At 42.6% G+C, this 26869-nt stretch overlaps 1 protein-coding gene across 1 annotated transcript in view; it reads right to left on the bottom strand.

Annotated features, from left to right (window-relative positions):
* nlk2 (nemo-like kinase, type 2) overlaps positions 1–26078 on the bottom strand; it is a 52418-nt gene extending 26340 nt beyond the window's left edge. Inside the window, exons 1-3 of the mRNA XM_030777665.1 lie at positions 24390–26078; positions 1760–1889; positions 1477–1532 (exon numbers count right to left, since the gene is read on the bottom strand). Of these exons, the coding sequence (XP_030633525.1) occupies positions 1477–1532; positions 1760–1889; positions 24390–24862 (659 nt within the window). The 5' untranslated portion in view covers positions 24863–26078. The remainder of the gene's footprint in view (positions 1–1476; positions 1533–1759; positions 1890–24389) is intronic.
* Between the last annotated feature and the right edge of the window lie 791 nt (positions 26079–26869).

Raw genomic sequence — 26869 nt, 5'->3', positions numbered from 1 at the left:
ATAACTGTCGACGTGACACCAGAATGTGCAGGTCTTTGGGTCCGGCCCAGTCAAATAGTCTTTGTCTGACCTCAGACCGCATGCCAATCTGTGCTCAAGCTCCATATCTCACAAACATGTCCGAACACTCCCTGGCTCTTAGCTGTGTATCCCCTGAATCAGCAGCACTGGCTCCTAAACTAACTCTGCCAAAGCGCCATCAGTCAAGACTTATGGGGGAAACGGGAGACAGTCAGCAGTCCGTGTCCCTCAGAAGCGCCAACAAGCCAAACCTGTTTCACTCAGGCTCCAAGCCTGATAAGCCTCAGCACTGCAGACTCATTGGCCATCAGCGCCTAAAGACCCTCAGTCTGGGCCCAGGGAGCCATCTGCAAAAGAGCCGTACCTCGCACGAGACCAATCCCACCAACTGCTCCAACAGATTTAAATACCCAATCTTAGCTTGTTCTTCTAAAGTCCTATCACAGGGTCTTCCTTTTTGTTTTACCCCAGAACAAATGAAACGACATCATCCGGATGTGACTGGCCAAATCACACCGCTGTGGTGAGGAAACACACCTAATGAACATGAGTTAACTGGGAAAAAGAAGCAACTGGTGACCACTGAAATTTAGCTTGTCCCAAAAAAAAAAAAAAAAAGCTTTTACAGTATTACTCTAACAGGCACTGATCCTACATTATGTGCGGCAGGGTACAATTTAAGAGGAGCATATGGATGGCGAGTTAATTCCTGCAGCCAGTCCTAAAACCAAACGAAAATGGAGGACCTTTAAGCATGAGGACACCATAAGGTCCACCACAGGATCTGCCTGACCTCAGACTCAACATCACAGTGTTCAGATTCTGATTTAAAGTATAGCTCAGACAAAACAAACAAACAACAACAACAAAAAACACAATCCAAAACAAAACAAAGACAACAAAATACCACAAACAGATTTCAGCCCGTTTACCAGCAGTTCAACGCAGACATTAAACAACAACAATGTTAAGTCAGATGATAATCAGTGCATCTGAACCTCTGAACCTCATCTCATATTTTAGAAGATCACGCAGGTAGCAGACAGTCAAAGCAACTTCAGTTCAGACAGGCTTAAAAACGAATGAGGAACAAACGTGATGAATAAGTTTAGAAATTAGGAATTTTCCATGTAGATAGTCAATAAACTACAAACTAAACCCATGCAGACGCGGAAACCTGCAAGACAAAGTAAGTACACAAGATCCATGTTAACTGAACTGAGCTGAGTACATGAGCCAAACATTACATTAGCTGGCCCCATTCAGAACGATCAAAATAACTAGTGAGTGATACATTGTCAATTCCAATGGTAACCAAAACAAAAACATACTGCAGCTGGTAATTGTTTATAACCCTGTGTAAGTCAATCAAACAGTCAAAAGCTATAGTTTTAACAGAACAGATTTAATTGTTGGACTGGCTGTGCTGGATTGTGCTCGTGGTTTTTAGGATACATTTCCTCGAAGTAGTCAATATGAGGAGGCTGGAGTATATCCAGAGCTGACAGGACCTGCAGAGAGAAAACACCAGGGTCAGTGCCTGTCAACAGGCCAGCGTGGGCACTGACACCGACCTTCACATGACATCACTCCAGTGTGTCCCACTGAGAGAGCTTTCACAGTGACCACAACTGACAGAACCGGGAGGGTGGAGGGAAAAAAACAACAAAAAAAGAAACACCACGTGAGGCAATGACTGTGAGGCAGGAGACTGAGATTGGTTGCCGTGGTGACTCACGTTATCATGCTTGAAGAAACAGAGCATCTTCAGCTCACGGAAGACCCTCTTACAGGAGACGAGGTTCTGGAAGACGTTAGGCATCTTTTTCAGGGCCACCCGCTTGCCGTCTCTGGGATCAGTCACCGACCTGCGTTTAAACAGAGACACGAATTTACTTTAACATCTGGTGGTGTGTAAACGACTTTAAACAGTTCATTTCTACCACGAAAATAAATGCTTTGTGTACTGAGCTTGTTATTTTTACACTTGCTGATAAAAATACTGACTTATAAATGTAGTATATATAAGATTGAACATTTTTGTGATTTGTCACGCCTGTTTCTTTGCTAGCAGTGATAAACAACCTCCAGAAGCAAATTTTCAATAAGTTAATAGCTGCAATAGCTGCAACAAGTCTCTTCACGTTGAAAACAAATAACATTGCATTAGAAGATTGCGTTTGAATGGAGTTCAAACAACATTAGTATAATTACTGGGACACAATGTTATCCTTGAAAATATCATTTGTTAAAATGCGTATTTTCTAAACAAACAAACAAACAAACGAAAAGGCCAGGGCTTTTGGTGTACAGACTGTTCCTCATAATGAATGAATTCATTTGCAAGAGGATATTTCCACGGCGACTTAGCCTGAAAGGAGAGTGCAGTACATCGAGAGTACAATCACATACACCCACGAAATGACAAAATGCAGTCAACCCATGTCTTTAACAAACAGGAGCATATTGTTTGGGATTAGACACTGTCCTTTACAATCACGTCCTTGATCTTTTTTCCACACCGGTTAATCACAAAGCTTAGAAAGCCAAAAATCCTCTGAGACGAGATAATTGGAGCACACAGCGTCACGTCCCAACGCAATGCATCTGAAGCAGAATGGAACATCGAGAACCACAAACACAAACACACCCGCACACGCACACACACAAGAAACTTCCTGTCAGCGGAGCAACAACAGGGAGCCCTCTGTGATAGCACCAAGACGACACAAAGCGATGAGAGGTTTGAGACAGCCAAGTTAAGTTCTCAGGTCCGTCCAATAACCCGCCTGACAGCACAGTAACCCAAACGCCTTAAATTAGTTTGCTTACATTACCACATTAGTTCTTCCTGAAGATTTAAAACGTTTTTAAAAAAATAAATAATATAAAACAAAAATAAAAAAACAGGCACCAAATAAACCCCAAGAATGAAAATCTAAAACAACACAGCAACAAGATGCTATATGTCTGACAGCCAATGGCATATACCTTTTGTCCTGAGGACAGTTTGGAGATTTAGTAACAAGCTGAAGGAACTGCTCTGTTCCATCAGGTCACAGAAGTAAAAATAGTTATCATTATAAGGAAATGTTTTACAGCAGAATGTTTCCATTCGGTGATTGACGGCCTAGCCAGGATCCGGCAGATCATGAGGCAAGAGTCTCGTGCATACAGCTCAAGTCTGCCCAGGAAAGGGGGGGGGGGGGGGCCTGACTGCACAAACTGAGAGAGAGAGAAAGAGAGAGAGAGAAAGAGAGAGAGAGAGACAGGGAGCGGGAGGGAGAGAGAGAGAGAGAGAGAGAGAGAGAGAGAGAGAGAGACAGAGAGAGAGAGAGAGAGAGAGAGAGAGAGAGAGAGAGAGAGAGAGAGAGAGAGAGAGAGAGAGAGAGGGTCTAATTGAAGGAAGCACTTAAATATTCCTTCATTTATTTATCAAGTGTTTATTTATGGCTATGGGAGAGCAGCTGGGAGTTTGGTCTAGTGGTTGCAGTATGATCAGCTATGCATTGAAGAGCTGTGGGAATGTTAGTGTGCTGCAGGACCATACATGAAACATAAAGCTTTAAAAGTAGGGGGGGGGTAAGGGTAGAAAAAGAGTAAAAACAGGTTTGAGGAGCAGGAGGTCAGGTGAGAAGGGCAATAAATATTTTCCTGGATGCCTTCAAGTGACAAAAGCAGTGGCAGGCAGTTTCACTGGGGATTATGTAAACCATTACACAGGGAACTGTCACTCAAAGAAAAGGTAAGTTTGGTCAGGAGAAAAGAACCTTCTTCAGGAAGAGGAGAAGAAAACAAAAACCCGCAGACATAAATGAATCAACAATTAATCTATGGAGAAAACCTGGATAAGAAGATGAATCATTGACAGAGAACGAGAGCTCATGAGTCTGCAGAAAGCCAGGCATGTGACTCACGGCCTGGATTAGACACCAGGCACGAGGGAGAGAGGGAGGAAGAGATAAAGAGAGAAGGAGGGAGGAGAGAGAGAGAGAGAAAGAGAGAGAGAGAGAGAGAGAGAGAATGTGAGTATGTTAAAGTTAGTTAGGAGAGACTGACTGTTGCAAAGTCAAAGATAGGATGAGGGAAGTTGATGGACAGAAAAAGAGACAGAGAGAGAGAGAGAAAAAAAAAATAACACAAAAGGATGCACTGGCATAACCTTCATTTTTTTTCCCCACTGAGCTATCTGTTAGAGAGTGTAGCAGTGCAGCGCATGAGGGAGAAGACCTGGTAATTACAGTCATTAAAACCCAGTCACCAGGACTGCCATGTAACTGCCCCCCCCCCCCCCCCCCCCCCACCTCACCCCGTGCCCCCATCCCCCACCTGATCTCCAGGTGGTTGGAAGACAGACTGTCGCGCCACGTGAGTGGGACTGAGGACTAAGCCAGGGTTCCCTTGGCACCATAATCACACTTAAAAACACACACACATACACACACTTCCTGCAGATAAGAGAACAAAAAAACCCCTCTAAAATAGCAAGATCTCTCTCTGCTCAGCTTTTAATCATCAACCCTTTAAAGATGAAAAGGTCTCTTTCTCTTTTTTTCTTTTAAAGAAAAAGATTATCTAATGACTTCAAACAAAAAATGTGTCAGGGAAAAAATCCGAGAGTTTAATCTCAAAAATCAGGTTTCAGGTAACATCTTATTTGTCTAATCAAAACAGGCCCTATGTGAGGATGGAGTGATCCTGGTCACTGAGTACTGTTGGAAGTTTTGTCATATTAAGTGAGCAAACCTTTGTGGAGATGACGCTAACACATGAAACAGATATTACTAATAAACTACTTGGAACCTAGGCTAAGGCTAACTATGCTAGGGGTTTCCTTGGGTTTCTGGTGCCCCATCAGTTGTTCTGGTGGTAACACTAACCTGTCTATGCAGACTGACAGAGTACCTGTTGATTGGTCCCTGTGTTACAGTGGGTAGGTGCGCTGGAGCTCTCTTTGGATCTAATGTGATTTTTCACGTCTGGGGGCTGGTTTGCGCTGACTCATTACCAGGGCTAGGCTACTGAACGCGAGCCAGCTCAGTGCACATCAAATCTCATCTTAGCAGGAGAGTTCCCTGTCCTCAAGTAAGTCCAGAGGAGAGACAGCTCCCCCAAAGCCATACAGTACAGCAACACAGCCAAGCAGATACTGAATAATACAAGTGCTATATCCACCCTCCTGGCGTACTGAATGCTGGGCTGCAGTGAAAGACAGCGTTTTTGCACCTCAAAAGCTTTTGTTCTTTTTTTTAAAAATTTTATTCTACTTGGGTAAAGCATGGGTGTATTTGTTTCAGGGTAAGACCGCCTACCCAGCCCATCCTCACAAAATTCAATATTACACACAAACACTTTGGCAATGAAAAAAAACAACAAAACAAAACTCTGTCTCAGACTACCCCGACCAAGCCTGGCTGGAACCGTTTCTCGCCCTGATACACCATTGCCACCTTCCTGCCGCTGATCTGCGCCGCTCCATTAAAACGACCCCATTGTGATCAGCACTTTGGCTGTGGGCCATGGATTTCCAAAGTGGCTACCACAGAGGAAAGCAAGCATGTGGACAGATACCATCAATTTGGCTCCAACCATTAATATTTTATTATATCAGTTTTATTTCCTCTAGTCTTTTAGTGGGGGGGGGGGGGGAGACAAAGACAGTCGTGATGTTGAAAAGGTCAATACTTTTATTTTCATGCCAGTAATTTTATTTTTAGCTAATGAAAGAGATGAAGAGGAGCGGGCCAGATCATTGGGCTGCGGTCGTGTTTCACTAGAGATGAGGCTAATGTGATGGTATGCATTTTTAAAAGGTTCGTTTTTGAAGCTAAAAAGGGAAGAGGAAGGGAGGATCTCAGTTTATTATTAATATGCTCTTTTTTTCACTTCCCAAAGTACAGCGCACGGTGTCAGGGTCTACTGAGAGCCTGCTGTCCTGCGGTTTATGAACCCTACACTTGCTAATATGACACAGCAACCAAACTGCCTTCTCTCTCTGCTTCTGCCACATACACACACACACACACACACACACACACACACACACACACACAGGTGTTCTTCATTCAGTGAACACAAGAATGCTTTTACTGTCCTATGGGCCCGGATGGTTGTAATCCAGAGACTTCAGCGGTCAAACACTCATACGCATGTTTACACAGACACACTTCAATCCAGCTGAAACAAATGACAGGTCGTCGTAAATTCCAAATGACGTACGCAGGTACAAATGTCCTAACAGTGGCAGTGGTGGACAGCAGGACTGAGGCCTGTGGAGAACTCAGTAAATGATAGGGCTTTTATAACAACTGTTTACAATGGTGAGGCTTTTTACTTGCAAGCGTGGGTAAGTGTGGGAGAGTGGTATAGATCTAGAACATTTAATTTGGACTGCCGTAACCATAAAGACCAGTGCAATGTAAACAGCTCATCTTATTATTAAACAGCATGGAAAAGAATAATAATTCTTTTAAATCTGACCACAGTGTAACATCCCACCCAGGCACCATCCCACCCTATAAAGTTCAGAGAGGCAAGCATGCCTTAAGAGAATTGCATGTAAGCTAAACGCAGGCTTTATAACTAAAGAGGTGGAATGTGCACCAGCAGCTCTCTCTAGACAGGGCTTATTTTGACAAATCCACTCAGAAAAGTTCACATGTACACTTACAGTGAGTCTTCTTGTGTGGGGAAACATTAGATGCCTTTTCAATAGAATCGTCTAGCAGTCAACATCAACTTTGTTTTTTTTTTTTTCCCCATAAACCCGGCACGTTTTTAATTATCTTTTTATTTTAAACATCATTACTATTTCATCAACCCAAGTTCCTCTTGACAGACAGTAGCTCTCTTTGAAGCATATCCAAAAAGAAAAAAAAAAATTGCACGAATAAGGATTTCATTAAAAATTAGTCAACACGTGACAAAACACTGGCCTCCTGAGGGAAAAGGTGGTTAAAAACGGTCTGTTTTCAACTGTCACGTAGGCTGAACATTAAGGTAGTTTGCCTGTGTGATAGAGGGGCCACACGAGTGCAGGGAGATTAGGCGGTGGCGGCTGGTTAGCTTGCTGGTACAATTCACTTTGAAATCCCATTTAATTAATTCGCAAAGTTCAGCCTCTCCACCCCATCTCTGCACACTCTCTGTTAGGGACTAAAGCACCATCCACCTCAACTCACTCAAACAATGTACTCAGAAGCCCCTTTAGTGCAACGGAGACGAGAAAGTCAGATACCCCGGGGTGAAACGAACGCATATTTGCGTCAGATGTTCGTTGAAAACGATAATTCTGCTTAAGTGTCAAGTCCCACTAAACCCTGAGTATCAGTTGGAATTACCGTGGCAGCAACTAGCATACGGCCGCGTTATGAATCAAAAGCTGACATGAAGTGCCAACTCAGAATCTGAAGTCCCACATGCCTCCAGTCACACGTTTCCACAGCCACTTTGAACCACGAGCCAGCTCTCTCTCTATCAAACAGAGAGTATGGCGTACACAACACACGTTGTAAAGACCGGCGTGTAGTGAAGCTTTGTGACAGTAGCTACAAAATACCCCTTCCCTTTTCACAATGCCTTTGCAAAAGAGCACTGACAAAAGCTGGGCAGTATATCCAGCATATTTTCATTACAAATAAACCCCAAACCATTTTATTACATACACAGACGGCAGAAATGTGTGGATTATTTGAAGTGTTTGTTTGTTTATTACTTGCTTACATGGATAACGTAGGAATGGACAAACAAGGCAGCAACATTCACCCTTGAGCCGTTTAACAGTTCCCAGCTTCAATATATCACACACTCGAGAGTAACGGACTGGGTGAATTTAATAAAGTGCACTTGTCTAACCATACCTACTTTAAATATAGGGTTTAGAATAGATCAGGTATCTTTAAACCCCTCTGTTCGGTATGAATGACCTATTTATATGAAAAATGAAAAGTGTCAGAGTGAGATGTACTGATTTGAACAAGCGGCAAAGCACTGGAGATGAAAAAAGTGATACAGATGCAGAGCGATTTGGAGAATTCATTCTCGGAACGAGAGATTGTAGTCTACTGACTCACTTTCTCAAATGTAATCTCGGAAATCAGATTAAAGGGATAATTTCCGTGACAGCACCTGAATATTAAAAAGATGCGAAAATAGGCATGAGACGTCAATGGTGCCACGTATGGAAACTCTGAGACAATGTATATATCGTTTGGCCTGCATATGATCTTTCATCAAATTATGACGAAATCGTCATTGTAAAACATGCAGAAAGAAATCATTACAACCCAACAACCCAAATGTCGGTTTCCCCCTGTGTCGTTAAGAACAGTGCTTTGGTTTCCTCGTATATGAAGAATTCCTCATTCTTCCTCTTATTTTTGATAGTTATTAGAGGTGTTATTGTATTGCATCAATGTATCGATTATGAATTCTGACAACTTAATTGCGTCAATCAGACAAAAGTCATAAATAGACTAAGTCTGGCCTCCGTCTTGATTCAAGATGAAAGTCGTGATTCTTTAAAAGAAATAACTAAAACATAAGCTTATCAGCCAATCAGACCACAAACAAAACCTCGCCCACGACTGTGACGCTGCATTTCTGTGCAAAAAGTGCGGTTTCATCGTTCCTCCCTCCAAACCTTAAGTCTAAGCAATGGTAGCATTTGGGCAAATTATAAACGGTCAATCTACAACAATTTTGGCAGTGTGTAGACTTTGCAAAACTGCAGTGAAGTACTTCGGGAACGCCATCAATCTGTCCGATCACATTTTAAAGCAATGCGGTAGGTCGACGATTCTGCTAGCACTCCCAGCGTTGCTAACTTTTTTGATCAAACACTTAGTGACAACACCCCTAGGCCAAAAGCCATCACGACGCCTATTGGTAGGTTTATGTGCACGGATTTACACCCTTACAGGGTAGTTTTACATGTTGGATTATGAGAAACGATAAACTGGAGCCAGGATTCAAAATAGCCGCCAGATTTACGTAAACGGCAAAACAAAGTGACGCATCTAGTACTGAAGAACCTAGTTACCCATTCATTCCCTTGCCAGCATGTAGGCTACTGGCCAATTCAAATTATGAGTTACTTTTAAAAATGTGGGATATTATTTGTTTAATTTTGTATTCAGTGCATGAGATATTCAATATTTAGATTTCTGTTCAGAAGTAGTCTCACAGTTTTGGTTGATGGGTATGTTCCAAGTGATATTGCGGTATGTAGTAAAATTACTGCACAACTTTTGATAGTATCTTTCTTTTTTTCTCTTTTTAAGAATAAATGTGTTTCATAAGTAATTCTATTCATTTGATTCATTTTTTCTTTCAAATTTTAGATGAAAATGGGTAGTCTCACTCACATGACTGCACAATGGATATAGGGTTTTGGCCAAAAGTTACTGAGAATGGTAGTGTACAAAATCCAATTGAATCAAGTCAAAGGAAAAAAAAAGTCAGCTTTGAACTGAATTGCTCGTAACTGAATTACGAGTTGTACTGAATCAAGATTAACAAACACAATAACCAGAACTGTTTTATTAAGCATTTTCAATGATACAGTGATTTGACGTATTGACACATTTGATGAAATAATCAAAGACCTATCTGTGACTTATCAGTAAACTAAGCACCACAGTGTATTATTGGGTACAATGCACTAGTAAAGCTAATTGCACAACGCCAAAACACATACAATGCAGTTTACAGCAGTTATAAAAATCTACTGTGATGTCTATAATATTTTCCAAAAGCCGAAACTAAAATAAAGGAGCTTTGCATTAACTCACACCCTGCTACAATAACATTAGGATTTAATAACTAATTATCCATGACTACGAAGTATAAGGAACAGCACAGAGTAATGGGGGAGTGAGTGATGTGGTATCAGAGGACCGCCAGGCCATTGTGAGTTTATCGTTCGAGTTCTTCATTGAGTCGGCCTGTTAGCACAGAAACATTTGCAGACTGAGAGTGAGGGCTCAAGGGTAACTGCTCTCGGAGCCCTTGGCAGATAGCAAAGGCCCATAATCCCTGGTTTAATTCATTTCTGCTCCCTGTATCAGATGGGTTAGACTAGGAGGCAGGAGTGGAGGAAAGACTGCCACACCGGAGCACTAGTGTCATAAATATGAGGGCAGCAACAGGCCCTCTTCAGTCATTACCAATGATTTGTTTAACTCATTGTGGAGAGAGGGTAGGATACAGAAAAATGCCCACAGACAGAAAGAGAACGAAGAGTGAGTGATGGCAAAAGAGAGTGAGACAGACAGAGACACAGAAAAATCTCTCTCTGATATGTGTATAGCTATATGTAATTGTCTGAAAATCCACCTCCACGAACTAGATTAATTTCCCTTCTCCTGATGTCACTGTCGCCTGAAGAGTCTCGAATGAATGGAAGAGACCTAATAAACAATGGATGAGTCTGAAAGTTAATTGGTTATCGTGCTTTCATCCAGTTTTCACGCCCTTTAACTGTATCACATCGCATTAAAATATCTGAATCTAATTATGTGGATATTACCTGAAGCCTTCTTAACGGCAGTGGTTGTCAAAACAGCACATTTCTTTTTCATATTTCGATTTTTTGTCAAAGCATATGGAACATATGTACAAAAAAATACAGACTTATTTCTGAAACAGCCTCATACTTGGCATTGCGCTTTACATTTTACACTATAAAGTCACGACACAGAGACTTTCACAGACCTAGTCCATGTTAGACTGAGATCATGTGATGTCAGGCTGAAGAGCAGAATGAGAGAGTAGCTTCACTCCATAGGCCTCTCACACAGGTCACACACAGCACTCACTCTCTTCATTACTGCAAATGATTACAGGCACAGGGCAGGAATTTGAATATTGTTCTTGACAGAGAGAGAGAGAGAGAAAGAGAGAGAGAGGGAGAGAGAGAGAGAGAGAAAGAGGGAGAGTGTCTCTCTTCCTGATTAATCAAAGGCCTCTGAAAGCCTCTCATTCTAGTCAGCCAAAGAAAAAAAATAACAGTGTTAATTAGAAATGGAAATGATGGGAGAACATAAAAAACCCACTATGAAGAGGAGCATTAGGTACAAGCAAGTGCACACGCACATCTCTCTCTCTAACATACACCATCAAACACTTGCACACGCACACACACTCTCTCTCTAACATACACCATCAAGCACTCACACGCACACACATGCATCTCTCTCTCTAACATATACCATCAAACACTCGCACGCATACACACTCTCTCTCTAACATACACCATCAAACATTTGCACATGCACACATACACACTCTCTCTCTAACATACACCATCAAACATGTGCACACACACACACACACACTCTCTCTCTAACATATACCATCAAGCACTCGCACACACACACACGCATCTCTCTCTCTAACATACACCATCAAACATGTGCACACGCACACACACACTCTCTCTCTAACATACACCATCAAACACTCGCACGCACACACACTCATCTCTCTCTCTAACATACACCATCAAACATGTGAACACGCACACACACACTCTCTCTCTAACATACACCATCAAACACTCGCACGCACACACACTCATCTCTCTCTCTAACATACACCATCAAACATGTGAACACGCACACACACACTCTCTCTCTAACATATACCATCAAACACTCGCACGCACACACACGCATCTCTCTCTCTAACATACACCATCAAACATGTGAACACACATACACACTCTCTCTCTAACATACACCATCAAACATTTGCACATGCACACATACACACTCTCTCTCTAACATACACCATCAAACATTTGCACATGCACACATACACACTCTCTCTCTAACATACACCATCAAACATTTGCACATGCACACATACACACTCTCTCTCTAACATACACCATCAAATATTTGCACATGCACACATACACACTCTCTCTCTAACATACACCATCAAACATTTGCACATGCACACATACACACTCTCTCTCTAACATACACCATCAAATATTTGCACATGCACACATACACACTCTCTCTCTAACATACACCATCAAACATTTGCACATGCACACATACACACTCTCTCTCTAACATATACCATCAAGCACTCGCACGCACACACATGCATCTCTCTCTCTAACATACACCATCAAAAATGTGCACACGCACACACACACTCTCTCTCTAACATACACCATCAAACACTCACACGCACACATGCATCTCTCTCTCTAACATACACCATCAAACACTCGCACATGCACTCACACAGACACACACTTTCTCTGTAACATACACCATCAAACCTTCGCACATGCACACACTCTCTCTCTAACATACACCATCAAACACTCGCACACACACACATGCATCTCTCTCTCTAACATACACCATCAAACACTCCCACACACACACTCTCTCTAACATACACCATCAAACACTAGCAGGTGCACACATGCACACTCTCTCTCTAACATACACCATCGAACACTTGCATGCGTGCACACACACAGATACACACACACACACTTTCTCTCTGATGTACACCATCAAACATTCACTTTCTCTCAAACATACAGAAGCACACACGCACACACTCTCTCAGATATACACACTCTCTCTCACACACACACACACACACACACACACACACACACACACACACACACACACACACACACTCACATCCTCCTGTACCACTGTCAGAATTCATCAGTTGGGAGACAGTGGAGGCCTAAGGGGAAGATGACAGATAATGAATTTTAGGGCAAACCCTTTTCATGCTCCTCCTAGCTCCCCAACCAAAAAACACAAGCAGACAATGGGAGTGATTACTGCCACTTGAAAAAATCAGTGGTGGGGTTGGGGGTGGGGCAGTTATTAACAGGGGAGGAGACATAAAAGTGGTTTCCAATCCATACTCTGTGTATTTGTCTCTCGCTGTTACTCTCCGCGGCAGAATCAAATATTTTATTTCATCCCTCTTCAGAGCGCCCTTGAGAAAGATGAAACAGAGCATACACACAGAGTCCCAACAGACCGTACATACAAAGCACTACACACCAGCCCTCTCTCTCTCTTTCTCTCGTCCTCTCCATGAAACTACTTTTATTTGCAGTTAAACTTCTTCCCTTCTGCTCCTCTAAACAGCTTACCTTAGCTTAAGTGAAAAGAACGCATTATAGCCGCAAACATGCATCCTTTGGCTACAAATGGGCATTACAACAAAACCTTCCTTTTTTCTGCTCTTCTTGTGCAAAGTTGAAACTGTTTGTCGTGAAGCCTTTCTTAACATGTGGAAACACAGTGGATGATTCTTGACATTTATTGGACATTAATCCTTCAGACAGGCTCCACGTAAACAACAGCTTTAATGTACGGGAATGGGGGAAAATATAGCAATGATTCATTTGGAAACTTGTGTAATGTTGGGAAATGTCAGTACAGAACTTCAGCATTTCTATCACCACAAAATGACAGTACCCACTGATCACAGCATTCCAGCTTTTCAAAAAAAAAAAAAAATCCTCTTTGGCTGTCACAAATTGTCCCAGCTCAAGAGGTCTGAAGTACAAACTGGAGTCTCATTGGTTTTCCTCCAGCATGACTGACTTCGGTGTGCTACACTCCCTCTATTACCGGGACTCTGAGCTTTAAAGCCCAACCCTTTCCATTCTGTCCTGTCCACTGACCTCTGTGTGGTGGAGAAGAGAGGAGAGGAGATGGTATTAGGAATAAAGTGGGGCCACAAGAGGCAAAGCCCATAAACTGGTGGAAAGAGCGAACAGCCAGGAGAGGTGCAGCTCCGTTAGGTCCCAGAGGCCCAGGGCAGGCTTGTCCCCAGAAAACCGCCTGCACGCGTGTCATTAGAGCCAGGCACATTCCAGTCCTCTCAGCTAGCGCCCCCCCCCCCCCCCCCCCCCCCCCCCCCCCTCAGCCCCACCACATCAGCCATAGGTAAAGCCTTGTAAATAGGATCAGGGGCAGCCACCATATGCTAGCCTGACAACAGCAGTAATTTGGAAAAGGATTTTAAGGTTGGAGAAAGGGTGGAGGAAAAGGCTTGGGGAGGGGGTTGGGGTGGAGGTTAGATACACATGCTTTCTATAGTTAGCATTAGTCCAGAGAAAATTCTGCTTAACAGCAACAAACAAGCGAGACAAGAGCAGCAGCAGGCTCCAGACAACACAACCCTGTCAGAGGCTGCTCATCAGGGCTGACAGATTGCCTCCGCTCCTAGGGAGTACAGTCAGCATAATCGGAGTGTCTAAGTGTGCCACTGAGAAAAAGAATGAAAGAGAGAGTGAAACACAGAGAGACAGAGTGAGAGTGAGAGAGAAGGAAGGGGAGAGGCAGAAAGAGAGAGATAGGGAGGGAAAAAGAGAGATAGTAAAAATGAAGAGAACCTGACAGAACTCTGAACTATGTCGTAGCTAAGTCACATCTGAGACCGGCTGTGGCTTGTCCTCAGCATGGATCCCATGTACTTCACTTCCTGTGTAATTTCCCAGGAGTGTATTTATGCCAAGCCAGTGTGGTTTAGTGGCGGCCACTATCTGCCTGTATGGAGGGAGGGGGTAGGGGATGGGGGGTGGGAGAGATAGCACAGCTCTCTGCTGTGTGCTGATAACTCGGGCAGCGCAAACAGCAGTGCCCCACCCTACTCTGCAGTCCCTGGCCACCTCCAACCACGCAGCCCCAGTGTCCTGAGTGCTCCGTGCCTTCACCCGCCAAGAAAGACCCTTCAGCTGAATTTGGGTCCCCCTGTCAACACCCTCCACAGGATGTGACACTGGGTCCCATTTTTAAAAAGAAATCTAGGGTCTTTTAAATGTTGGTCACAGTGTACAGTCTGGGGTCGGGGAGGGCTTTAATGCTGTCTGCTGAAAAAGAGATGACTCCATCAAACTCCATTAGGAAAAGCACTCCTCCGTTTTTCTATTCACTTTGCAGTTTTTTTTTGTTTTTTTTCTTCTACGCAGACAAAACGAGTTCGATAAGAACGAAATAAATAAATAAATCAAATATTCTGGAGGCAGATGAGAAAAACCTAAACGAGATAATTATATCATATGACTAGTTGAAAAAAAAAAAACAGTCTGTTCCTTAAGCCTGTACAGAGTTTATGTGCAACTGAAGTTTATGTGCAATTTAATTGAAACTTCTATGTTAAGGCTAACAAGTGTATATTTTCAGTTACTGTTCACAGCTACAGTCAGCTAATGCCACGATGTATCAAATTTTAATTCACTTAGCCCATGGTTCAACATTAAAACAGACACAGTGTCGCTATCTGTGTTAAATAAAATCTGTGACATGACACCAATAATAATAATAAAAAAATCGTCTTCTTCTTTCCAGAGGCATGGGCCTTTGCAATTACTTCTGAATGGCGAAGAACAACGAACAACGTCGATCCACAAAAGGTAGAGACAAGAGTCAGCATTATCACAGATGAGTCTGATCTGCCCATACCACTGACTTGAATGGACATTGTTTTTCACTCCCTTGAGGATTCTCAGATAGCGGAAAACAAAACTGCGTTGTGTGTGATGTAATGTTTCAGCTCGGTCTCACACAATGAGAACACATTAGACAAAGAGAGAAGTCAAAGTCAAAACAATGACAATTTGCTCAATCTTCAACAGTAAGCCACTTAGAGCAGGCAGCCAATGCATTCGACAAATGGATCCTGTCGTCCAGGGACCATTCCAGCTGGAGATGGCTGCAGTAATGGCAGATGCTTTGCCACTTTCTCTCTCTCTCTCTCTGTCTCTCTCTGCTTGCTGACTGAAAAGCAATCAAACTCTGATGAGCAGCAGGAAGGGGAGGTTCTATAGAAAATGTCTGAGAACAGCTTTGTCTTCATAGCAAACTCCCCACTCTGGACTGACAGGGCCAATAACACCCAGTTGTTTGTCGTCACATGGGAGGGTACTTGGTGGACGCCTCTGGTAATTAAGACACAAAGGCACCCCCCATCTGTCTTTCTCTCTCTCTCTCCCTCGCTCTCCTCAGACTTCCTGTGTTCCCTCATTCCTCTTAATCAATGGTTTTATCAGCCATCTTCCACATTTCCTCAGGATGCTCTAATCAGACCAGACTAGAGGTTTCTTTCTTTTTATTTGCTTTTCTCCTGCAGTACTAAAAGCCGGAGGTAACCAAAACAAACCAAAAAAAAAAAAAACCCTCTTAAGCTTAAAGTTGCTTTCTCCAGATGCCTCCAGCAATGTTTTAAAGGAAAGAGTCTGTGTGTGCAGACCATTCTGCGTAGCCACCAGGGTAGATTCGATTGGACGCTCCTGGAACCTTTCCACAACACGTTGAGGAGCGTGATGCAAACTCTGACTCAAGCTTGTTGGCGGCACTTCACAGCTCAAGGTGTGAAAAGTCGCGGAGTGTTCAGTCACATGCTAAAACACTGGAGACGGACGCGTGTCCGCCAGAGACGAGAAGCATCTCAAAGGTTCTCTTTTTTTGTTGTCATTCAAATACTTCCAGAGGGAATCTCATTTTTCTTTTACTTTTGTTAAGGCAGGTTTTGCTGCATATTTGAGCTTCTTTAGGGCTATTCCATAGCTCCTTGTTTTGGAAGGGACAAAGCCAGAATTTGGCTTGGCATTTGTACAAAATGTGCAGTGAATCTCTGTTTTGAATGTATGGTCAGCAAAACAGACAAAGGAGCCAGACATATTCAAATGCCAGTTGTAACCGACTTCCTGTTGGTGGATATGGTTACTACAACCAAATGTGTCCTTCCTTACTCTTTCAACAAGGGCAATGGTAAACCCAGCTCAACTAACACTGTATGTCTACCAGAAAAAAAAAAAAACTCAAGAGAAAATTACAGTCACAGATCCAGGAGCAGTGGCAAATGGGGCCGCTAAAAAGAAGCGTGGGGAATGTCAGAAGTAGAAGGCCTTTCAAATCAAATGGTTTACCTTCTGCAGGAAGTTTTTTAATTAACAGCTTTGGCCTAAAAGGATGAGCGACATCCACACACTACACTTCAGCTTACCATTCCCAGTATGAGCACAAGATACAACATTTCATCATCAAGTCACTCAGGACTTTCTTAATGGTGCTGTGGTATTTCATATGTGTGAGATAAACATCTCAGCTCAAGATGTCCACGCCCAGAGAGCATGGTCTTAGAGTCAGTACACCCAAAGCTCTAAGTAAGTAGAAGTTGTAAAAAGATTAAAAGAAAAAGAAAAAGAAAGAAAGACAGAGATAAAGATCAATACAGAAGACGAGGGAAAAAGAGAACGAGGTAGACAGGAGGAAAAAGTAAACAGAATTGTTGGCAAAGCTGTCAGGAAAGGCTTACTGACTGCTGTCTATTGGGTCTTGGGCACAGAAGTGTGTGTATACACCCTTAACAATCAGGGGGCCCCAGAAAACAGCCTGACAGTGGCAGGTGACAAAGGAGTTAACAGGCACACTCCTGGGTACTTCAAGATTCCCCCCCCCCCACCAGTCCGCTTCACCCCACCCCCCTAAACCCTCCCCGCACTTCAAAAGGTAAGCCGTCTCTCTCTCTCTCTCTCTCTCTCCCCCTCTCTCTCAGCTTGCAGCTTGGCTTGTGCATCTGCCAAACACAGGCCTCTTAAGAGCTGTTTCTGACTGTTGAGGTTTTGCTGTAAAAAGCCCTGGGTCTATCTGTACGCCTTTCATGCTCAGGCCACTAAAAGCTCCAGCAGGCTGCCTGTCCCATTATACAACTCATCTACCAAAAAAAAAAAAAATACAAAGACATAATACGTTCTTAAAGGAGCCAGCATGGAGGGCATCAACACCTACAGCTAGAGAGGGATTTTGGTAGAGGCGAGGGGGCATTGAGAAAAGCTGTAGTTGGAATACAAGAAAACTAAGATGAGGGAATTTTAATCGTCAGTTGTCAAACCTGTTGTAATGTTTCTTGACGTTCATGTTTCTCACAAAGAGACTGTTAAAATTATGAGAGCATGCATCACCAAAGGCATAATAAAAAGGCAACTTTTAAACAGCAGGGTTTTTTTTTTCTTTTGACTAAAGCTTTGTATGGCTCCCATTGTGTTTATGTGGGTGACGGCCGCGGCCTAAGACGAGAAGCTCCTCTCAAACTGCTTGATCAGGTGTTAAGAAAATTCATGTTTTTGTTTAACAAATTTATGGTTGTGAAATTCAGCCAATTCTTGACTAAGAGAGTTAAAAACACCACTCCCACTTCCAAATCCCCCCCCCACTCTCTCTCTCTCTCTCACACACACACACACACCCTGTCAACAATGAACAAAAGCATCAGCAGAAGAAGATCTTTCAACAGAGAAAGCATGTTCAACAGTTCTCCTTACAATTAATATTCATGTAAGAAACAAAATGGAGAAAAAAATCGATAATCTTTGGAGACAGGCATTTAACTTGCACCTGTTCAACTTTAGTCATTCATATTTCATAACTGCTGCTGAAAATCTGAACAGACCATTAGCACGGCTTTCTGCTTTGTACATAATGTTTCACAGAGACCAATCTTGGATTCCTTTCTTCTTACAACTAATCCATAATGACATGGAGAAAATAGTTATGATGGTTTTATCTTCCTGTAGGAATTCCTTACCTTAACCTCTACACATGATAATTACTACAGTAATAACACAAAACTATTATATAACTACTATGTTGTTTGTACACTGTTGGTTTCCCCTTTGCGTGCTACATAGGCAAGTTTGCCATTGTGTTATGTATATGCCACATTTGTAATGAATTTCCAGTAGTTTCCTGAAGAGGTTTACAGTGTCAGTGGAGCAGACAAGCTAACACAGAACCGACACTTTCCTTCCCCCACAGAGTAACCATGCAAATACTGAATTATAATAGAACAAATATAATATAGAAATGACAAGCTGTCATTCATTCAGTATTATTATCTTTTATCTCTTTTGCAGTAAGTCTTGACAGTTTGGTTAAAGAATATAATTGTAAAACAGTAGTGGGTGGGAATTCTCTACAATTCTGAGTCATACCAGTTAAGCTTATTCCTGAAGCATCAGCGTTCCTGCCTGTCTTTCAACACAGGAGGGAAAAAGGAACCCCGCAACTCCCTGGAACTCTCTCATTCCACATACCTTAGATACATTATTCCATTCAAATAAACCTGTCAGGTGGCATGGCCATTAAACAACAACCACGCTGCCAAGCAGCTTGCAGCTATGGCATATAAAATATAATAACAATGCATATCGCATATCACAGCAATTGTGTTTCTGTACCTTTCGTGAAACAACAACATGCCAACATCAAGAAAGTGCATCAAACCAGAGCCAAGTTGAAGGGCAAGGATTTTTAACACATCGTGGTTGGGCTGGGCTTTCCGTGACCGCACGCACATTCCACATGGGGATTCAAGCTCAGCTATCACACAGGAGAGCACGAGGCTTAATAAGCAAAGAAACCTGTGTCACATTCCTGCACACAGCCAGCGTGTGCTGCGGCGGTTAAAGGGACCTGCCCAAACAGCCGGGCCTCCTGTTGAACCAGACTAGCTTTAAAAACCATTAGGTTTTTTTTCCTTCAGTAAGCTTTTACTTGCTAAGTTTTTAATTTACCTACTAGAAAATTCCTTCCAAAGACGGCTCGTCCATTTCAGTACCCTCACAAACAGGGACAGAATGGGGCACAACAGTGACAGAATTAAAAATAATAAAACATTTTAAAACAACACACCAAACCTGGATCCTTGGACATTCCATTGCATATGAAACTAACAATGAAAGTTTTAAAACAAATGATCTCATTCCAGCCCTGAAAGATCTTCTGCTATTTTTGCTCATTTTCTGCATTCAAGCTACAATACAACTGATTCAGCCACTCAAGCAATCTTAAGAAAGCTCTGATTACTTGATTCAGGCGTGAATCAGTGGAACGTGGCAAGTATGTGGAAACGGTTGGGGAAGGAGCTGCTGATTGGAGGAGCAACGGAGAGGTAGCAGCAGGCAATCACAATTATACAAGATAGACAGCACAATAAAATCAAGTGTGGGGGGAACTTAATCTCGATCGTGCTTCTGAGTCTGCTCCGGTATGTGGGCTGCACGTGTGGACGCCAGCGAGTCATGTGGTCAGTGATTATCAGATCTGGATAGAGACATTGTTGTCTATTTTGGACTCACAGGCTGCTGCTCAACACTTACTGGGCCTCACGTGAACCGTGGAACGCAGGTGGAGAAAAACCCCAGCCTATAACGGAGAATCGTGACGGCCTTGCAGAAGGCGGCTAAGCCCAGTCCAATCAAAACAGAACGCGTGAGGATAGCAGAAGCTTGGAAAACAACTGTAGAGACACAATTGCCTTGAATTAGATTTCACACAGCGGGGATACAAAGAGCTTGGTTCAAGAAAGAGCAGAAAGAAGTCAGTTTGGAGGCTTAGAACAAGGACACAGAACAATGCATGCTGGGAATGTTCGCCTAGAATGGACTGGGAATGTTACTCCTGACCTTGCAACTGTCTCCCCCCATTTATCAAACCCCCTGATGGACTTTTTTAACTTCCTCAAACACGACACACCGTCTGAATCTAAAGAGAAAAACATATATGGCAAATCCCAAGTGGCATAAGTTGAAACACTATTTCAGAGGTAGGAAAACTAGAACGGTAGCGACAAGAGGGGGGTAAATTGGTTTTAAATTACTCTCCAAAATAGAAAATTGAGCGATTATCTTTCGATAAACAGTGCTTCCAGACTGATCTTTTATTTTTCTTCAAAGCTTAAAGGCAGTCCTAAAAATAACCCACTCAAGGGTTATGGTAAAATGTCACATTAAAAAAAAATTCTTCCCACAAGCACGCAATGAAAACAACCAGTTTCCCACTAACTTACCAAACTCAACACCTAGGAGTTACAGACTTCTGACTAAATGAATAAATGAAAAAAAAACCCCAAAAAACAACAGATGAGTGCTGCCACATTTATTTGAGAACAAAAGAAAAATAAATTCAGCAATAGAATTCTCCTCTGTTAGTACTTCATCATCTGATTCAACATATAGTTTAAGGAAAGCAGCTGGGGGAATTCAATTTTCTCTTCAAAAGCCCAATTCAATCCAAACCCCAATGCAAGCAGGGCGCATGATACACACACACACACACACACACACACACACACAGAAACAGATATACTCTCCACTCCAGGGCTAAAGCCTGTTTGCTTAGTGCACACTGAGCTCTCAACTGTATGGTAATATGCCCTGAAAGAAAGATGGAGTGTAAATAAAACTAGTCTCCCAACACACACTCTCCTCTTTCTTTCTTTCTTTCTTTCTTTCTTTCTTTCTTCTTGGCCTTCATTTCTAATGCCATGACCCTCCTTCCGTGAGTCCTTTTATGCCAAGTTGCGGTACAAAACTCGGGAAAAACTATGGTTATTGCCCATTGCCCAAGAGGGTGGGATAGGGCATTTAGTGCTTTGCTGTGGTCTACCCTGCAAGTCCCCTGCCTGGCCCAGCTCCACTGCGAGCCCAGAGAGACAGCTGGATGGGTCTCTCAGTGCAGCTGTGCCTCCAGTGTGGATGCTATAAATACTGCAAAAAGGCAACGGCTGCAGATTAAAAGCAGACAATGAGCGACAGGAAGTGCTACTGAGGAAAGGTCAGGCTAAGATTACACAGGTGGGTGGTACTGGTGGAGAAGGCCTTGACGTTGACAGGGGCGGTCTGAGTTGGCAGAGTGGAAGGGGTGTGTGTGTATGTGTGTTGGGGTTGGGGCAAGGTTAGGTTCCCAGAATGTGCCCCACTTTTCTGGCAGCATCAGAGAGAAGTAATCCCACAATGGGTTAAAAAAAAAAAAAAATATATATATATATATATATATATATATATATATATATATATATATATATATACACATACACACACACACACACACATATATATTGCTTGTTTAATTAATTAATTAATTTAAAAGTTGAGATACGGAGATGACATTAGCATTTAGGTTTACTCCAAAAGGCCAAAAAAAGTCTAAAAAAAGTCTTAAAAATGCTGTTAGGATCAGACCAGCTGTTCAGATAACTTGGTAACACAGTTTTGAAAGAAAGAAAGAAAGAAAGAAAGAAGCATATGTGAGATTTTAGTCAGAACTTCTGAGAGGCTTTCTCACAGTAAGGGGTATACCTGCAACTTATCTGCTACCACACTGGAGCTTTTCCAAACACTCTCTTTTCAAAGTGCACAGTACATGAGCGTTGTAAAATATTTTGGAGGATAAGACATTCAGTTCAGTGAGACCGTTTTTCTTTCTCTTTTCTTTTTCAGATAAACAGCATAGATCAAAACAGGCCATATAGTGAGATTCACTCTCCACTATACAAATCTCTTTCACTTATCGGCACGTAGCTTTGAGTATACAGTACCTGAAACACAGCTTCTGCTAATACAACTTGACTGACTTTGACGTCTCACAACGATCGAGACGAAGAGTTTCTTTGTTGATGCAACGAAGCACAGGCAAAAACATCATCCTAGGGTTACGCTTAACTATCACACTGCACTTTACAGCTGCCATGCTTCATACCTGTAGATTTTATAATGGGTTCGCTGTCACTAAAGGCATTATGACCTTAGACTCATTCCTCTATATCCTTTTGCATTTCTTTAAATACATATGCTTTATAAAACAGTAAATAAAGATCATTTTAAAAAAAGACCCAAAAACATGAAACACTTGATGGGTTTGTTTTTCCCCCCTCTGCAAAGAATCTCTGGGACTGTTGCTAAATCACACAGCTCTTTAATAAGTAATGTTATTGAAAAAAAGCTGGAGATATTTGTCACCTCATTCATAGCTTCAGAGTGACCTTTAGCCTATGTGGGAAACAGTGGGTGTCGTTAATGCTGCAGGATGTCTGGACACGAGACACCAGTGTGACACACCATAAATGAGCTGAGATGTTTTTAGCCAAACAGTGTTCAAAGGGTTCACTGACATCTTAATCTGAGATTTCTATTCCAGTTTGTGGTCTGTGTTCACAAGATTGTCATGAATGAAAGAACGAAACTGGTGCCTTTTCTCTCTTTCTGCTTATGAGGAGAAATTTCTGTAATTGTGATGCAAATCTGCCCAAGTTGTAGGAGAACAAGTGAAGATAACAAATGAGATAAGAGTTTCTGTTTCAATCAAAACAAAATGCAAATTGGGTTTAAATATATACTGAATTTTCATTTTGAATGATATTCTGAACACTATTCTCTAATGAATTAACATTATACTGCAAATGTAACTTGTTCGTGAGATCAAGCGTAATCAAATCAATGAATAAAAGTATCTCCTAGTTTAAACTTAAAAGCACATGTAACACTTCGCCAGTCACAAAAATGATCAGCTACTTCGTTCAGGCTATGTGTTTGGTTGCTAATTTAAGCCACTACTCTCCCATGCACCCTTTTTCTGTAAAAGACTGACAGCACTGCTGAATCATCTATTTGAGAGGAGGATGTTTGTTCAAAAGGATATTGTACTTCCTTTGCATTTCATACGCGCTTCTAACCTCAACTAGCCCTCCCCTCAGACACGACAAGCATTCGCGACATTTGAGTAAACTTTGGTTCTGCATGCACACGACCATGGCAAACTCACTTCCCTTGTCAGCCCAATTTACTCTCGATAAAACAGCGCATATAATCAAACCGCTAAAGAGTAGCGCGATGTTCCAGAATTTGACAGTTGAGCTGCTGAAACTCAAAGCAAAAGCACGTGAACCACCTGCACAAAAATGGCCCTGAACATCAAAGGCCCAATAACTAACCAGCTTTGTCCCACAGTTCAATGCCTGTTTGTACTGTGGAACACAGACTGGAGTGAGAGGCCGAGAGCGAGCGAGCGAGCGAGAGAGAGAGTCCACAGTCAGAGGGTAAAAAAAACCCTACTTCAGGACAGCAATGCTGCTGAAAACAAAACTCTAAAGTTTTTAAGACCAGTTCCCAGTGAAACAGAACGATTATGTAGCTGCTGAAAGGTGCCCTTCCTCTACACTTTCGCCTAAGACAAATAAACTTACACCTCAACCTTCATTTGTCACAAGTATCTTAACATATTTGTGCTTCACATCAATCTCGAGTGTGACAACTGAGTTTTAATTCTTTGACTTCGTTTTTTCCCACCACATCCGGCATTTTTTAAGATGACAACCATAATGCTTATGCATGCGTTTTTCATAATGACGTGTAATGTTCACCTGCCATTTTAATCGCGAGCGGACTTTCTACTGGGACAAAATAAAAAAAACAAACTTCTCTCTTTTGCGAGATACTGGAACTTTAGCGACTTGACAAAAGTGCTCGCACATATTCACCGGCGCGTTCACAAAACAAAGGGAGAATATTTCCAAACAGCACTTACCAGACCACACCAAAGGCGCCATATCCAATAGGTCTGTCAGGCTCTATGTCCAGTTGCTGCTGTAAGTGGTGCGAGTGTTGATGGTGGTGGTGGTGAGCCTTGACAGCCGCGGCCGCTGCAGCCTGAACTTGGGCCGGTGCAGCAGCCGCCGCCGGGCCAGGAGCTTGTCCAGGAGCTGGCGAGGGAAAGTATGGTTGCTGCTGGCTTGGGTTCAGCATTACTGCTGCAGCAGCAGCGGCAGCTGCAGCCGCAGCTGTGGAAGCGTGCTGCTGCACAGGGTGTACGGCGGCGGCCGAGCCGGGGTGCTGCAAATGATGTTGGCCCGGGTGATGGTGGTGATGAAGATGGGGAGGTGGGAGATGCGATAGCTGATGGTGATGGTGCGGATGATGGGCAGCCACTGCCGAGGCGCCACCGTTGTATGCAGCCATCATTTTTGCGGCATTAGTGGCCGTCGTTCCACAAAGAGCCATTCACTCAACAACCAAAACAAGAAAAAAAGAAAAGGGCCCGGAGTAAGAAAAAAAGGGTCTCCTAAGAGATCAATCGGCGAAAAATGAAGGGGGTTAGCAAAGATACGGCAGTGGTTGTCAAACTCTCATTTGGCTGTCATTTAGCCAACTGACACATGTCAAAGAACAAAAACTAAAATACCTGGAATATATTCGAAAAAGTGTGACAAGATATCATATTATAGGAGTAAACTAACTCTCTTTAAGACCACTCTTAACCTTTATCTTTTCAAAGATCTGACCTACTTCTTCAGATCTTTTTCCATATGCAGGCAATAACGGCACATATTATAAACTGATGGGCTACAATCCCGGTTGTGTATATCCAGAATATCCTTGGTCGAATAAAAAACAACAAAAACAAAAAAGATTAAATAAAAATGTTGATGCGACCGAACAAAATCCCGCTCCCCCCACAATAAATAAATTCTACGCGGCCCTAAATCTCCCGCATGTTGGAGGTGGTGATCGCCGCTCCACGCTCTAAACTCGTGGTATTTTCCCTTACAGAAATGAAAAAGGGGGACCACTGTATCTTACATGTGAAATGCAACATTCATCTTTTACTTATCTTCATAATTGCCATTTTGCCTGATCCAGCACCGACGCTGTTTCCACCGCCAGGGCTGCATGCAGTTTGCAGAAGTTACAGGGATCTCAATCAGGCCAATAGCACGGACTTGGTACTTGCTAGCCAGCTTACTAGTTTTCGGTGCTGGACATAGACAAAATTCCCCCCATACGACAAATCTCGTGTCAGGTTGGGCTAGTCTGTTATAATTTATCGAATCCGAAACCCCGAATATTCGACCAGTAACACAGCGTTCAGCGACCGCTGATGTTTTGGAACGTCCGAGCAAATAATAGACGCGGTCTTCCTCTAAATGTCACAATTCCTACAGCCCATCCATTGCTGAAATCCCAATCATATTGAGCAAATGAGCAATCCCCTTTCCTGAAACGAGGAAAACAATTCTCCCGAAAGCAGTCAACTTATTTTCTCCATCGATTCCGGTATACTCGTTTGCTGGCGCACTGCTGTATTGTCTTAAATGGCACAGACATAAATAAATCCAGGGAGTGAAAATAAAAATCAAAATAAAAACATCCAGTGTTCCTCCTCGTTATCGCAAAACAAGCGGCAAGAGTCTTCACCCCCAGCCGGATGGTGCTGCCAGGACCTGGGAAAGCACACGCGCAAGCCGAGCTTCTTGGGTGCCCGTCGATTCCCTCTGTGATTGAAAGGCTTTAAACCAATCAAAATGTGAGGTTTCCTCTTTTTGATGTTGTACAGCCAATCAATAGACGAAACAGACAGAGGGGGGCACTACCAAAATAAACGAGGCCTGTTGCTCTTGAAACTATCGCCATTACGGCTACAGGATACTGTCAATAATAATGAACGCTTACGGAGCCTTTGAACCCGAATGGCGATTCAGGGTAGCAATTGCGCCACTACGTTACGCGAGACGTGTCAACCAATTGCTATCTGCCATGAAAGAACGTCCCTTTTGAAGTAACTGCCATTAATTACTAACCAATGATTTTGAAATTGTATAAGTCAGTCACAAAAGTGCCATGATTAAGATAATCTTTTGGAGGTAAGGACACCAGTGCCAGAATTGTCGACAATCTGTGAAAGCGTCAAATTCAGTAAATACATGTTCCCGGGTCAACAGTTAAAATACATCCGTTGTCACTCAGTAACAGGCTGCCATTATTGTCAGGTTTAATACATTTCGTCATTGTCAAATAGGTCGCTACCAGTTGCAAGTGTTCTAAGTCTAATTATTTATTTTAATAGTGTAAATACAGGTCATTTAAAATGTATTGTTAATTTAAGGGCCCTCAAGCTGCAGACTAAATGACACTGAATCAAAATTGAAGTCAATTTGGGCAACAGTATTTGCTTGGTGACAGCCTGTGTCTGCATAATAGTAATTAGCATGTTTATTACACTGTTTTACA

This window comes from Chanos chanos, chromosome 6 (genome assembly GCF_902362185.1).
Source record: "Chanos chanos chromosome 6, fChaCha1.1, whole genome shotgun sequence".
Taxonomy (NCBI): Eukaryota; Metazoa; Chordata; class Actinopteri; order Gonorynchiformes; family Chanidae; genus Chanos; species Chanos chanos.
Note: the sequence above shows the minus strand (reverse complement) of the source record. Positions and strands in the feature narration are given on the sequence as shown.